This window comes from Spinacia oleracea, chromosome 5 (genome assembly GCF_020520425.1).
Source record: "Spinacia oleracea cultivar Varoflay chromosome 5, BTI_SOV_V1, whole genome shotgun sequence".
Classification (NCBI taxonomy): domain Eukaryota; kingdom Viridiplantae; phylum Streptophyta; class Magnoliopsida; order Caryophyllales; family Amaranthaceae; genus Spinacia; species Spinacia oleracea.
The window spans coordinates 109,843,501-109,857,961 of NC_079491.1; the positions used below are offsets into that span (position 1 = coordinate 109,843,501).

At 35.2% G+C, this 14,461-nt stretch overlaps 2 protein-coding genes across 4 annotated transcripts; both read right to left on the reverse strand.

Annotated features, from left to right (window-relative positions):
- Positions 1-980: 980 nt before the first annotated feature.
- On the reverse strand, positions 981-5,698 carry LOC110783810 (uncharacterized). Of its 2 annotated transcripts, XM_056830094.1 has the most exons (4): positions 5,249-5,698; positions 2,699-4,949; positions 2,263-2,611; positions 981-2,170 (listed from the first exon to the last, which is right to left on the reverse strand). In XM_056830094.1, the coding sequence occupies exons 2-4, from the start codon at positions 4,946-4,948 to the stop codon at positions 1,521-1,523; spliced, it is 3,249 nt and encodes a 1,082-aa protein (XP_056686072.1). In that variant the 5' UTR covers position 4,949; positions 5,249-5,698; the 3' UTR covers positions 981-1,520. The 2 variants fall into 2 exon arrangements, with proteins under 2 accessions (XP_056686072.1, XP_021843889.2); XM_021988197.2 differs by lacking the exon at positions 5,249-5,698 and having other exon boundaries at positions 2,699-5,222.
- A 914-nt stretch (positions 5,699-6,612) lies between these two features.
- LOC110783802 (protein C2-DOMAIN ABA-RELATED 7) lies at positions 6,613-12,307 on the reverse strand. Of its 2 annotated transcripts, XM_021988183.2 has the most exons (3): positions 12,050-12,286; positions 8,734-8,829; positions 6,613-7,051 (listed from the first exon to the last, which is right to left on the reverse strand). In XM_021988183.2, the coding sequence occupies exons 1-3, from the start codon at positions 12,155-12,157 to the stop codon at positions 6,752-6,754; spliced, it is 504 nt and encodes a 167-aa protein (XP_021843875.1). In that variant the 5' UTR covers positions 12,158-12,286; the 3' UTR covers positions 6,613-6,751. The 2 variants fall into 2 exon arrangements, with proteins under 2 accessions (XP_021843875.1, XP_056684441.1); XM_056828463.1 differs by lacking the exon at positions 8,734-8,829 and having other exon boundaries at positions 12,050-12,307.
- Positions 12,308-14,461: the final 2,154 nt, after the last annotated feature.

Sequence of the window (14,461 nt, forward strand, 5' to 3'; positions counted from 1 at the left end):
TATTAATGTTAACAAATATGCAATTACAAAGGTGCCAAAAGTACATAAAACCGGAGGAAGTATGGTTTTTAATATTTATATGAATAGTGAACTTATTATAACTTTTGGGAGAATTTGTGGTTACTACCTAGGTTGTTAGATAGTTTGTCAATTACTACCTAGGTTAGTTATTAAAAATTGTCAATTACTATCTACTTTACTAGCAATTGACGTCATTGCTACCTTAATTCAATTAGTCCACTAATAAAATCATAATTAGCAATTAATTAAAATTTTAAACATTTTAATTATTAATAAAAATCAAAATCCAAAAGGTACTCAAAATTTAATCCTAAAAATTACATAAAATTACCCTAAATTTAAAAAATCCAAAAGTTCAAAAGTAAATTAATTTTTTTTTATGGATCAATCATATTGGATCTTTAATTTCTTTTCCTTTTAAAAAAGTTTGGGTAATTTCAGGATAAAATATAAAAAATGAAAAATTCGTAAAAAAAAATCCCAACATTAAATCCGGAACATTTTTTATACGGTTTTTTCATGAAATGCCCCTGAGGTTTGCAATAATGCACCAAATACACCCGCGCGTTTCAAAATTCATAAAATACCCCTATTTACTCAAAACTGTTCACCAAATACCCCTATTATGACTTTCCGTTAGTCCTCCGTTAAGTCATGTTTAAAATTCATAAAATGCACCTAAATATAAAGGTTTTGCATAGTATACACCTATTTGTAAAGTTCTTTGCACCAAATACCCAAACTTCATAATTTGAATCCAACGGCTAGTTTTAATTCAATATAGCCGTTATGTTCATGCTGCATGCCTATAAGTAAGGCTGTTGTTCACTTGACTTGCTCCATGTTTAGCCCTCTATTTCCTAAATAGCCATGAGTTCTAATTCAAAAACCGGATCCTCTTCCATCCCAAGTTTGTCATACCTAAGAGTTCCAAATAAAAACTGCAATTGTGGGAGAAGATTTGCAATTAGGAGCTCGGAAACGGCTAAAAATCCGCAAAAGCTTTACTACAAGTGTGATCCTTGTGATAATTTCAAGTGGTGCAAAGGTTTTGTTGAGCAGACATTTGATGAAGCTCAAAGCAAGGGAAACAGAGCTGATGAAAACAGGGGAATGCAAGAAGAAAACAGGGGAATGCAAGAAGGAAGCAGGGGAATGCATGAAGAGTTGAAGCTATTGAAGAAGAAACTGAAACAACAGAAACAACAATTCAAGTTTGCAATAAAAATTGGTGTAATAATGTTTGCATTTCTAATTTGGATAGCAATGAAGTAGAGTTGTAACAAATTTCAAGCAATAACATCACTTGTTTAAGCATATGAGCTTTACAAAAACTGATTTCTAAGTGGACAAATGCCACTGAAACTGCACAAAAACATCTTGTCTAAGCAATTGTGTTCTTTCCAAAAAGTGATACTAATTGTAAATTGCCTAAGCTATTTTAACTTTGTGCACCTACAATTCACCAAAAACTGACTAACTTTTAACTTTGTGCATGGTTAAGTTGCTGTGTTTGCTCTTTTCCTCCCCCTTGAACCCCCTTGTGATGTACTTGCTCCTGCTGCTGCTGAAGTGCTTGGTCCAGTGCTTGGTCCTCCATTCTTACATGTCCTTGAGTTATGACCAAACTCCCTGCACTTTCCACATTTCACATTGCTGTTTCTCTTCCCCTTCCTGGGTTCATTTGGTCCTCTCTTTCTCTTCTTAGCAGGTCTGCCAGCTTGTCTTTTGATGACTGGAGGCTGAATGGTAGGGAGAGAAAAGTTAGGCCACTGTGTTGGGTCTGACATGGGGTGAATGTGGTCTGCATATGTAAGCTTGTATGCAGCAGACTTGAAGAATGGGGAGACAAAATCAATGGGGTTCAGCCTTTGGTCATAAATCACCCTGAGTGCATGCTTGCAGGGGATTCCAGAAATTTGCCACTTCCCACACCCACAGCTTCTAGTTGATAACCTGATGGGGAAGTTCACATGTGCATCTCTGACCTCAAATTCCCCCCCACCACAGGCTGTAGCATAGCAGAACCTAGACTCTCCTGTTCTTTCATCCACCTCTTTCTTGGCATACTCAGTCAACTGACCATCCTCCATATCAATTGCCATGTCAAATCTTGCCCCAACCCTCTCCATACACCACTTTCTGATTGCTGTACAACAACACAACAACATACAACATTATACACAGAACATCACAAACATCACAAAATAAAGGAACAGAACATGAAGTGGTGAGCTATACCTTCCAACAATGAGAATACAGGCATGTCTCTGTATGGTTTTGTGCATGCATTGAATGACTCCACAAAGTTTGTTGTGTTGTGATCACAACAAACAGCAGGGTCAAACATATGCCTGGACCACTGCTCCTGGCATGTGTCCAAGTATGCAGCAGCATTTGGATCATGAGCAGTGATCTTCTCTAATGCTTTACCATACACATACTCATTGTGTGCATTTGCAGCTATCCAAAACAGTTTGAAGAAAGCAGATCCACTAAATCCATTGTTTTTGCAATTCATGTACAAGTGTTGGCAGCAAACTCTCCTAGTAGCTCTAGGAAAAGTATCTCTCACTGCCAAGTCAACTCCCTACACAGGATATGTTCATTTTAGGCCAATCATATCTGTTGCAATATTATAAAATTGAAACAAAAAAGGAGCAAAATAAACATATACCTTCATCCTGTCACTGATGAAGGTCCAATCATCTTTGTTGCAACCCTCTTGCTCAAACATCTGCCTCAAGCATCTCATGAAATGTGTCCAACTATCACAGCTCTCAGTGTCCACTATCCCATAAGCCAGAACAAATATTTCATTGTTCCCATCAATGCCAACAGCTGTGAGTAGGATTCCCTTGTAAAACCCACTTAGATGAGCCCCATCTATTCCAATTATAGGCCTGCACCCCCTCAAAAACCCCTTGACTTGAGCAGCAAAGGAGAAGAAACAAGCTCTGAACTTGGGGTTCACATCCCCACTTGTAGCACCCCATGAAATCAGTGCATAACTTCCTGGGTTTGTCTGTTTAATCATCTCAGCATACCTAGGAAGCAACTCATAAGCCTCAGCCCAACCACCATGTATCTTCTCTACTGCCATACTCCTTACTTTGTACAACAATCTCTTTTTAACCCTCAATTGAAATGTCTCCTGTGCATACCTTCTCAATGTCTCAACAGGAATTTCAGTGTTGGCCTCAATTAGACTCATCATGTTCTTACATAGCCACTCAGAGGTCACCACAGGGTTCTCCTCCAATCTCCCACAAGTTTTGTGGCACCCACTGATCCCCTTAATAGCCCAACTGACACTGTCAAACATCTTACTTGCATGTATCCTCCAGTCACAAGTTTCTATTGCACACACTGCAGTGTACCTCTTACTGTCAGCCCTCTCAACACTTAGTCCAAACCCCTCTTGTATGCAAAAACTCCTCAAAACATCTAGGAAAGTGGACTTGTCTGGAAAGATCAACCAAGGTTCTAATTTGATGGACCCATATGGTTGATGAGTCCATATCTTTCCATTCTTGTAGGCCTTATCCATCTTACTAGAACCATCCAAACATTCCTCAAACAATAAGTCAGGCACATCATCTGTTATCACCTCAGCCTCCACATCAGAGTCAACCCAATCATCAAGTTTATCCTCCTCTAGTTCAGAGTCTGGTTCAGATTCCTCCCAATCTGAATCCTCACTCTCCTCTTCTGAACCTATATCCTCAATATCAGTGAACACCCTTGCACTCTTTGACCTCCCTGTACCCTTCCTACCTATGCCCTTCCCTTTGGATACCCAAGTTCCAGCTTTCTTGGCAGTCACTTTGTTCACCCTGAACCCTGTAGGTCTAGTTCTGGCCCCCTTCCTTTTAACAGCTTCAGACTGATTCTGTGTTGGTGTTGAATGGGGTGGCTGATCATTTTGGGTGTTCTGTGGTGGTGGGGAATGGGGTGGTTGATCATTTTGGGTGTTCTGTGGTGGTGGGGAATGGGGTGGTTGATCATTTTGGGTGTTCTGTGGTGGTGGGGAATGGGTGGGGTGTGTTTGTGGTGATGGGTTGGGTTGCTGTGGTGGTGGGATGGGCTGCTGTGTTGTTGGGGTGGGTTGCTGTGCTGGTGGGATTGATTGTTCTGGAGTTGGGGTGGGTTGCTGTGGTGTTGAGGTGGGCTTTTTTGTTGTTGGGGTGGGTTTTTTTGCCTTTGGTGTGGCCTGTTTTTGAGTTGGGGTGGGTCTCCTCTTAGGGGTCAGTTTCTTGGCTTTAGGAACCTTAGGAGCTTTTGGAGTAGTTGGCTTGACTTTGGCCTTTTGTTTTGGTTTAGGAGAAGTAGGTTTTTTGGAGGGTGAAGATTCTTGTGTGGGTTGTGGTTGAGAGGCTCCTGGAAACACCTCATCAGCACCATCCTTGCTTATAATCCTCACATACTCAGTGCTTAAGTCCTCACAATCAACCACAGGCACCTCCACAGCTATTGTGTACTCCATTTGTTCTTGAAGTTCCCTTAAAATGTCCTCTCTCTCCTGTTTTTTCCTCATTTCCTCTTCCTCCTTTCTTTGAGCCCTAAGAAGTTCATCTTGTCTCTCTTTGAGCTTTCTCTCACTCTCCTTCCTATGATGCTCAATTGTGGCAACAGCATTTCTAAACACCACTCCTGGTTTGTCTGTACCCTCAACCCATATTTCAGCAGTGTCCTTACCCCAATTCCATCCCCACATTATCTTCATTGTCTTATCATCTACCAACTCAACTCTACCACAGGGAGACTCAATAAACAGGGCAAATGTACTAGGTAAAAACACATCCTGCCTAACAGATTCCTCAAAAATATCCAAAAATAACCTCAAAAGACGATACTTTTCCATGTCTGTAACTCTCACATCAAAGCTATGTGATCCATGATGCAATAACAACCACATTGCAGTCATCCTAAAGGGAAAATTTAAGGAAAAAAAACATGAATTTCGATTCAACCAACAACAATTCATCAATAAACAACCACAATCATGATCACAATGAAATTCAACAGGTCACAATCACAACTTACAACTAACCAAACAATTATTCACAACAAATCCAAGGAATAACTAACTTCTAACCAATCAATTAATCTCAACTGACAATTTCAAAAAATCACTGACAATTTCGCAAAACCCTAACCCTAATCAATTTCGCGAAAAAAATTGTACTTTACAAGCAAAATAAATCAGCGAAGAAGGGATTATTACCTTGAAGTAGATAATCCAACTAGGAAAAGGGCCCTTGTTCGTCCACTGCACCCGAAGCTCTAAATCGCCTCCAAGTTGCCCCCTTTTTGTCGCGAATTCACCAAACGAACACCCACGAACTCGCCAAAAGAGAACGCAACAAATTTCACTAAATTCTTGAAGATCTACCCAGAATTTTGTCAGTTACAGTAGAATTGATGAGGGTTGAAGAACAGGGGAAAGGAGAGAGAAAGAAGAGAAGTTGAGAAGTTTTTTTTTTTTTGGAATTTCAGTCACAATTGTTACCTAAATCGCGCCAAACAACAATTAAGGGCAAATTGGTAAAACGTCACTAACGGCAAGCTAACGTCCGTTAAATCCAGGAGCATTTAATGAACAGTACGGAACTTTAGGGGTATTTTATGAATTTTGAAACGCGCAGGTGTATTTGGTGCATTATTGCAAACCTCAGGGGCATTTCATGAAAAAACCGTTTTTTATAATGTCGAGAACCTTTTCTTTAAAAAACATTAAGTACTTTTGGTAACTTTGGAAATATTTTTGGAACTTTTTTTTTGGGATTTTAATATTTGTGAATTAATTAAAAAGATTATATTGAAATTAAAGATTAATTATGATATCATTAATGGATTAATTGATCGGAATATGGACCAAGGTATCAATGAATCGATCTCAGTTGTTCGAAAGGTGTGTAATAATTGACAACTTTTAACAACTTATATACTCCCTCCGAACCTAAATGTTATTCCCGTTTGTCATTTTACGCGGTTATTAGGGAAAAAGAAACATTTTAAGATTAACTATTATTAATGTAGTTTTATGGGCAATTGTTGCTTTTTGATTCCATTTTCACAAGAAAACAAAATAGTTGAACCAATAGAATTTAAGGAATAAAAATGCCAACTCATTAATTCATCCAAACTTAAACCAACCAATGAGACTACAAGGTTTTTTATTGATAAACCAATAGAATTACAAGGAAGAGATTAAAAAGGAAACAAAAGAAATGGGAAGATTATTTTGGGACACTAAAAAAGGAAACGAGAATAACATTTAGATTCGGAGGGAGTAGTAATTAACAAACTCCCTAACAATTTGATAGTAATTGACAACTTTTAACAACTTATGTAGTAAATAATAAACTCGCTAACAATCTGATAGTAATTGACAAAATTTTCCAAGTTATTATTATTTGAGTAAACTGTTATTACGTACAATACAAAGTTTCCACCTTAGGTGACAAACGTGTGTTGGAATTATATTCCTAGGCTCCTAGCTTATTTAAATTTAACGTAAAGAAACAATTACGGATTGTAAGATTTGTAAGTATGACAAATCAAGACAGAAAACACAAATCCAAAGGATTGAAAGAAATCTTGGAAATTATAATGACACTTGGAATATAACACATACGAGTACAATATACGTTAATAGTGTAAAAAAGTCAATTGAGACATCTAAAATAGAAAGGAGGAAGTACGATATAATATATTAATATATATATCAAGAATGTAATCCTTTGCAACCTGGAAGATCAAGCCACTCGATTTTGATTAGTATTTTACCCTTGTCCACATTTTGTAGTTTTAGAGTCATTTCTTGAACCATTTTGCCTTTACCAACCCAAATTACCTTACTTTCATCGGCTAAGCAGTTACTCTCTTCAGGCTGCAACTTTTTTACAGCAGTTCCAATCGGGAGATCTTCTAACCCCATTTGCATACACTCTATATACGGCTTAATATCCACAACTGCGTCTCCCATTTTATCCGGCTTCGAGAACCTATCTTTGTCAAACACATTCTGTGAATAAAATGTAATTTCAAAATATGTTATTAAGGCAAAACTCAAGTACAGAGTATACATCAATTATCTTATACATATATGTCAACACATTTGTGATTAAACCGTTTGCGAGTGATTTAATGTCCTAATAGTAAAATATGAGAGATTGAATGCCTCATGAATTTGATTGACTAAATAATCATTTGATACAATTTTTGACAAAATATCATGGACATTTATGTTACAATATAAAAGAAATATTTCAAACGTAAATAATAAAAAGGGACACCCAAAACGAAATACATAAAGAATAAAAAGGGAATGAGCCGAGGGAATAGTTGTTTTAACTCATTTGGACTGAATACCCCGAAATGGTTATTGGGACTGCTTATCAAAACATATTTTGGTTGTTCCATAGTTTTCAATGCATATTTTACAGATAAGTCCATTTGTTTTTTGCACAGTTTTCAATGCATTTTTTATTCAACTCATTTCACTTATCTAGAATTATCTTCACTTATTAAAAGTTATCAAAACTCTATCACTTATTTTAGTCAAACAGCTGAGAAGTAAAAAGCAAATGAAAACATCTTTTGGCTAATAATTTAGGAAAATTCTCTTTGGTAACCTTAAGTTTCTTATTTTTCTTTTTGGTAAAATGAAAACCAGAATTTTATCTACCGTAACCTTAAATTTCTACCATAATTAAACAATGGCTTTACCTTCAAAAAAAAACAATGGCTTTAATGATGGTTTTATCTTATTTTTTTGGTCATCGGCTATATTATTAGACTAATTGTAGTTAATGTCGTTAGTTAACGATTAAGTTACCTAAATACCCTTAAACCTTCCTAACAGAAAATAGTATTTCCCTCGAAACCCTTTCCACCTCTTATAAACCCGAATCGATAAACCTTAACACTCAGCTCGTTATTGTGAAACCAAGTACTCTAAGCAATGTTTAAATGTTAAATTTTTTTACATTATCAGAATTGTTGAATTTCAAATAAATTTTTTTACATTAAGCAATGTTTTCAAATAATCATCTTTAATTTCCTACATTTTCATTCAGATAATACTTCAATTGATATATAATGATTTTTGTTTGAAACACTTTAATTGATGAGAAATCAATGAGTATATTTGCACCGTAAATGGTGTACTAGCCCACTAAAAATGGTATTTTTGCACATTCAAATGTTAACCAAGATAAATATAATAACAAATTCTTATTTACAATAGGTGTACAATAAATATTGTACACCGGTGTAAAAGTTAACTCAAAATGCTTAAAAGTTAAGCATATATATGTAAAAGTTATCTATTTTTCAATGATAAATTTTTTCATTTTAGTAAAACTTATTTCTTCAAAATAACTAATAATGTATAAAATTAATCATTTAACCTTTTAAAATATTTATCTATCAAATTTATTTTTAATAATATAAAAATTAATCAAAACTAGGTTAAAGTTACAAAAAAAAGAGTTAAAGTTATCTTGGTGTACAATAAATTTATTGTACACCTTGTACGCGCAAGACCTTTTAAAATATAATAAGTTAAACCATCATTTATACCATTTTTTGATAATATATAGAAACTTAAGGTTACCAAACAGAAAATTCTTGTTTTTATTTTACCAAAGTGAAAAATAAGAAACTTAAAATTATCAGAGAGAATTTCCCAATAATTTAACGTACTAGTGTAATGGGCATATCTGGATCAGTCACTGAAAGAGTTAGAACATCATTCCACTCAGGGTTGCAATTATTCTTTATCACTCGAGTCTTCAATTTCTGCATCAACCAAACAACAAAATTTAGATACTTCCGTCTAAGCCAAGAAGTGTGAATCACGTGTATCTGGATCTAGTATACAATACTACATTATTCTAATAACCTTAGTACACTTTTCCAACACACAAAATTCAGTTTACACATCAAATCCTAAGGAAGATAGAAAAACCCTAATTCTCTCTTAGCCTCCATGGATATGTTCTTCCCAAAAAGCACAAACTCTTGAATATTGTCTAAGCTACGATTATCAAGACGGATTTGAACGTGTCGGTGAACCAAATAGAGGAACGACAATTGGAGTTCTTTGTTCGTGTTCGTGAATCGTAAACTCGGGAAAACACGCTTTAAATGTAAGTATGCTTAATCTGTGCTTTATACATGTTTCCTGGCTTTGGGGATCTTCCGCACAAGTTATATGTAGTTAAATGTATTCCCCTACAGTTTGTTCCTGAAATTTCTTTACACTCTATTTTATTCCATTTTTAGCATATAAATTTTTCATTTATACCCTCATTTGACCTACTAACTTACGCACTCACAATACTTTAATTTTCATCCACTCACATTGTTGGACAATTTATAATCAATCATTTTTCCATTGTTAATACCGTGTAAATAGTAAACATAAAGATCATTTAGGAACTGAGATAGTAATAGAAAGCTCAAAATCAGAAAAAAATGGTAAGTGACGGGTCGATATTTAACATTTTTAGTACTCTTTAACCATTAAAAAATGGACGATGATATAGGTCGCAAGTTGCGACAAAAAAATATTGTCGCAATCTTACGTGTCGGCGTTTTATTGGTACATATAGGCGCCACGTAAGCTACGCGTCATTAATTATATTTTTTACCATCAATTCCATATTTTTACTATGAAACTATATAAATAAGGTAGTCGATACAAATAAGTAAACAAATATTTATTATATTTATAGTAGATATATATTTCCTTTTATTTTATAAATTACAAATATTTGTTTAATTTGGAATTGGGTCATAGACTTGATCAACACAAGAAATTGAGTCATGGACTTGATAAACGAGCAATTATGTTGGCGATCCAGGGTAGAACAAACCCAATATACCAAATTAAGACGAAATGCCTTTTTCTAATCTTCTACTTTCTAATATACTGTATTTTTTATTTTCCAAGTACAAAATAGTAAATGCATTTTTTATTTTAATTTCCTATATCATATAAATAATTAAAAGTATTTTTTTCTAATTTTCTATACAAATGAGAATTATTTTTCTAGAATAAGAAATTACATTACTCAATTTATAAAGTAGAATATTAAGATTTTCCTACCTTTTTTGTAACATGTATAATAGGTTATAATAATCTAAATATTTTAATTTCCAAATATATTTATGACACGTAGGCTTGCCATGTCATCACTGTGACACGGCTTAAATGTCGCATGTTGCGACCTTTATCATTTCCGTTAAAAAATTTCTCGATGTCTGAAAAAAATAACCATGAAATTATTTTTGGAGGGTTTTATATTATAATATCGATTATAATTTATGATGAAATTTACAGTTCAACATTGAAAACCGTAAATTATCTAATATTTCGAAACCAAACCCTCCCAATACAACAAAGAAGAGGAGAGTGAGATTTTGAATTTGCATAACGAATGTCATAAACACTGACAACATCAAATTAATTTTGGCCACCGCAAGCGTCATGAAGGATATGAGCAGGTAACCATGGCAATCCTTCTTCGAAACCAACATCATCAACATCAACGGAACAATCCTCAGCCATTTAATCAAAAAGCTTATGATTATTATCAGAAATTGTGTTGCACTTGATAATAATTCTAGCTTCAGGATTATTGTTTTTAAATTTAAAAAATTAAAATTGCTGGGTTTGAATAAAGGGGAGCAATGGGAAGGAATATAAGTTCCCAACTTTTAACCCGAAACTTAACTCCTCCGTTTTTATAAAATTAATTGCAGTAGCTACGTTTGTTGGATTATTTCTGGTTTTTTTTTTTTTTTTAATTATGAAGGGATGGGTATAATGGACTATTTCTTAGGGGACACCAAAAGTGTGTTTACCATTTTAATCTCAGTTGTTCCTTTATATAATAGAGATTTACTAAACAAACTAACATAATATATACTTCGTACATACTTAATAAAAAGCTACAGTAACATAAAGTATAAGATACTTCCGCTGTTCTTATTTATATGACACAATGAGGTTTTAGACACTATTCACACAAACACCTTTGACTTCCTTTTGTGGTTTATACGTAAGAAAAAATATAGTCGCGTGGGGTCTTATTTGATTCGTATCAGTAAATATTATTTAAATATCAACTTTTTATAATTTTTTCCGATCCACCATTAGAGATATTAATGTTTGAAATCATGCATTGTCAAACATGCCTAAATAATTATGTCATTTAAAAAAGAACGGAGAAAGTATTACACAATTATATTATAATATATACTTCGTACATGCTTAATAACAAGATAACATAAAGTATAAGATATTACACAATTTTAAAGAGGGGTGAAAAAATAGAGAGGGTAAAATAAGGCGGACGAGTGTGATCCGAAAAAATGTAAAAGGAATAACTTACCGTTAAAAAGAGAGATCCAGTAATAGAAAATGGATAACTAACTTGACTATTCATTTGGGAATAAAGGATTTAGATCTAAAAATATATTGAGTTCCATCGGTTAATTGCACTTTATAACTAAATTTAGATCTCACAATAACACAAATGAGAACAAACTATGGAGTATTTAGAAACCAAAGTACCAATGGTGTTTAGTCGTTTAGATGGTTAAGACTGGAGACTTATACCATGTATACCATGTATAAGTCATAAGTTCGACATCCTCCTTCTCCTTTCGAAATTTGTATTGACCCGAACAAAAGTAGCTATGTAACTAACATGAGTAACGGTAATAACTCGTACTAGAAAACATATACGGGAGTGCATTTAACTGCATAAAAGCCCTTGAGGAATTGCCTCGAGACTACGTTTTTCATGATTGTGTGTCCGATCTTAACTAATCGAATCTAAATTAGTCGGAGTCTAGTATAAATACGGATTATCAGATTAAACATGCCGGATCATACAACGTAAAGTCGATCAAGTAGATTAGCTAGGATAGATTTAACATCAATAGAAAACCAACAAATATACATTAATAAAACGTTGACTTGGGTATATAATTTGATGAAAATGGTTACCTGTGAACCGGAGGAGATGACAACATAAGGGTCGCTACTAAAAGCGTCGCAAACTTTGAGATCAATGCCTTTCTTCACGGTGATCTTCAAAGCGCCTAATATATTCATTCTCTCCCTCTCCTTGCTTCTTTAGATGCCTTGATGATCTATATATGATTTATTTGTGAGTTTTTAAGAGTTTGAGTAATTCAACGATTTGCTTCCTTTTATATGACACTTTTTCTAAATCATTTTTTTAGGTGAAGGTCGACTTTTCAAAAATAAGTTAGATTTAAGAAATTAATATTTTTATGTGAAAGGTTATATATTATAGTAGTGGCCTAGTGGGGGAGATGCGGCGATGTGCGTTGCACATTTTCACTTGTGTCATCCTTAAAAGACATTTTGTGTATAGCAACATTACAAATAACTAAATAAGGGTTAATGTCATGGGTCAATTAGCCAAATGAGTATAAAACTTAACCGTCATTAGATAGATTGGTATAAAAGTTGTCAAGTATGACAAATAAGTATTGTTAGGAAATAAACACAATTTAGTTAAGTTGACAAAAATACGAAATGGACTTGTTTGATTTAATATCTTGTTTTCTAGTTTAATTAGAATTGTAATTAGGAAACTAGATATATTTTGGTATGTAACAATCTCTAGAATTTTTTAGACTTGGGAAGCAAGTATAATTCTAGTAGACGTGGGTTTCTAGTTTAGTCTATAAAAAAAGGTTTACGCCTAGCTAAAAAATAAGAGGGAAAAATACATTGGTGAGAGGAATCATCAATTGAGGGATTATTGTGTTATTTTGCAGGAACTTAATAATACGATAATATTTGAGGGGAGGAAATCTAAATTTCCTCATAAACACTTGTGTCTTTTATATTGTTTTTGCTATTTGTTCTATATTGTATTTGCAAGGTTTGTTCCCAATCGTTTGTGGCACGTGTTTGGTTATAACAAACTGATATCAAGAGCTGAGTTTTTTAGCCATGGATGATTTCGGGAACAAGTACAAGGTAGAACTTTTTAATGGGAAGACGAATTTCTCATTATGGCAAAGTACAATTAAGGATATTCTTATACATCAAGGTCTTCACAAGACTTTGGAGGATAAGAAACCCGATTCGGTGGACAAGGACAAGTGGGAGGATATGCAACTACGGGCTACTAGTACGATCAGATTGGCTCTTGCACCGGAGATCAAGTACAACGTCTTAGAGGATAATAATCCAAAAGAGTTGTGGGACAAATTAATTAAGATGTATGCATCTATGTCATTGGCCAACATGTTGTTCTTGAAAAAGGACCTTTATTCACTCGAGATGGAGGAAGACAACACACTACAAGATCATCTGAATAAGTTTAATGGCTTGATCACCCAATTGGCGAGTTTAGATGTGAAAATCGAGGAGGAGGACAAAGCAATTTTATTGTTGACATCTCTCCCTAAAAGGTATAACTCGGTGATAACTAGTTTACTTGTAGGAAAGACAACAATTGCTTTGGACGATATTGTGGTGGCGTTACTCGAGGCGGAGAGGTTCATGAATCAAGGGGGATCATCATCAATCCATGGAGGAGTAGGATTGGTAGCGGAGGGTAGTAGCAATAACTGGAAAGGCAAGAAGAAGGCGAGAAATACAAAACCTTGTTGGGGAATGCAGTTAAACATAATAACATGTGCGGAAACAATCCCCAAAGCCAGGAAGCATGTATAAAGCACAGATTAAGCATACTTACGTTTGAAGCGTGTTTTCCACAAATCTGTCAACGAACACGAACTTAGAACTCCACTTGTCGTTCCTCTACTTGGTTCACCGACACGATCAGATCCGTCTTGATAATCGTAGCTTAGACAATCGATCAAGATAGTTTGCTTTTGGGAAGAACTCACTTTGGAGGCACAGAAAGAATCAGGGTTCTCTGAGTCTCTAGGGTTTGAGTATGTGTTAATTGTGTTTTGAAAAATACAATTAACCTATTGTATTAATGATGTAACCGGCCAAGACTAATGAGCCTTGACCTGCCACACACACGAACACACGGACCACAGCCCACCGCCCAACAACACACACTACAGGCCGAAGCCCACAGCGCGCGCGCGCCGAGCAGTTGGGCCATGGGCCTGCTCGCTCGTCGTTTGTGTTGCTTGCGCTGCTGTTGCGTGCTCGCGCCCCAACGCGAGCTGGCTTCTCGCCTTTGCTCGCAAGCTTGCTGGCTCGTTGGGCCTTGCACGCTTGCGTGCTTGGCTCGACGGGCCGGCAACTCTGATACCCTTCGTATTCGCGATTAATTTCTTTCCGATATTATTTATCATTTCGTATACGACGAATCACCGTCGTACGATACGATTTATTCGTATCGCCCAGCTTACGAATATTCGCGATACGATATACGATTCCGATGCAAGGTCGTATCGT

Coding starts and splice junctions, on each gene's coding strand:
- LOC110783810 (XM_021988197.2), bottom strand. CDS start 5,008: ATGAATTGTTGTTGGTTGAATCGAAATTCATGTTTTTTTTCCTTAAAT. Junction 2,612..2,698: donor TCATCAGTGACAGGATGAAG/GTATATGTTTAT, acceptor TATCCTGTGTAG/GGAGTTGACTTGGCAGTGAG. Junction 2,171..2,262: donor TGTATTCTCATTGTTGGAAG/GTATAGCTCACC, acceptor GTTGTTGTACAG/CAATCAGAAAGTGGTGTATG.
- LOC110783802 (XM_021988183.2), bottom strand. CDS start 12,157: ATGAATATATTAGGCGCTTTGAAGATCACCGTGAAGAAAGGCATTGAT. Junction 8,830..12,049: donor TCATCTCCTCCGGTTCACAG/GTAACCATTTTC, acceptor TGGTTGATGCAG/AAATTGAAGACTCGAGTGAT. Junction 7,052..8,733: donor CAGATATGCCCATTACACTA/GTACGTTAAATT, acceptor TTTTATTCACAG/AATGTGTTTGACAAAGATAG.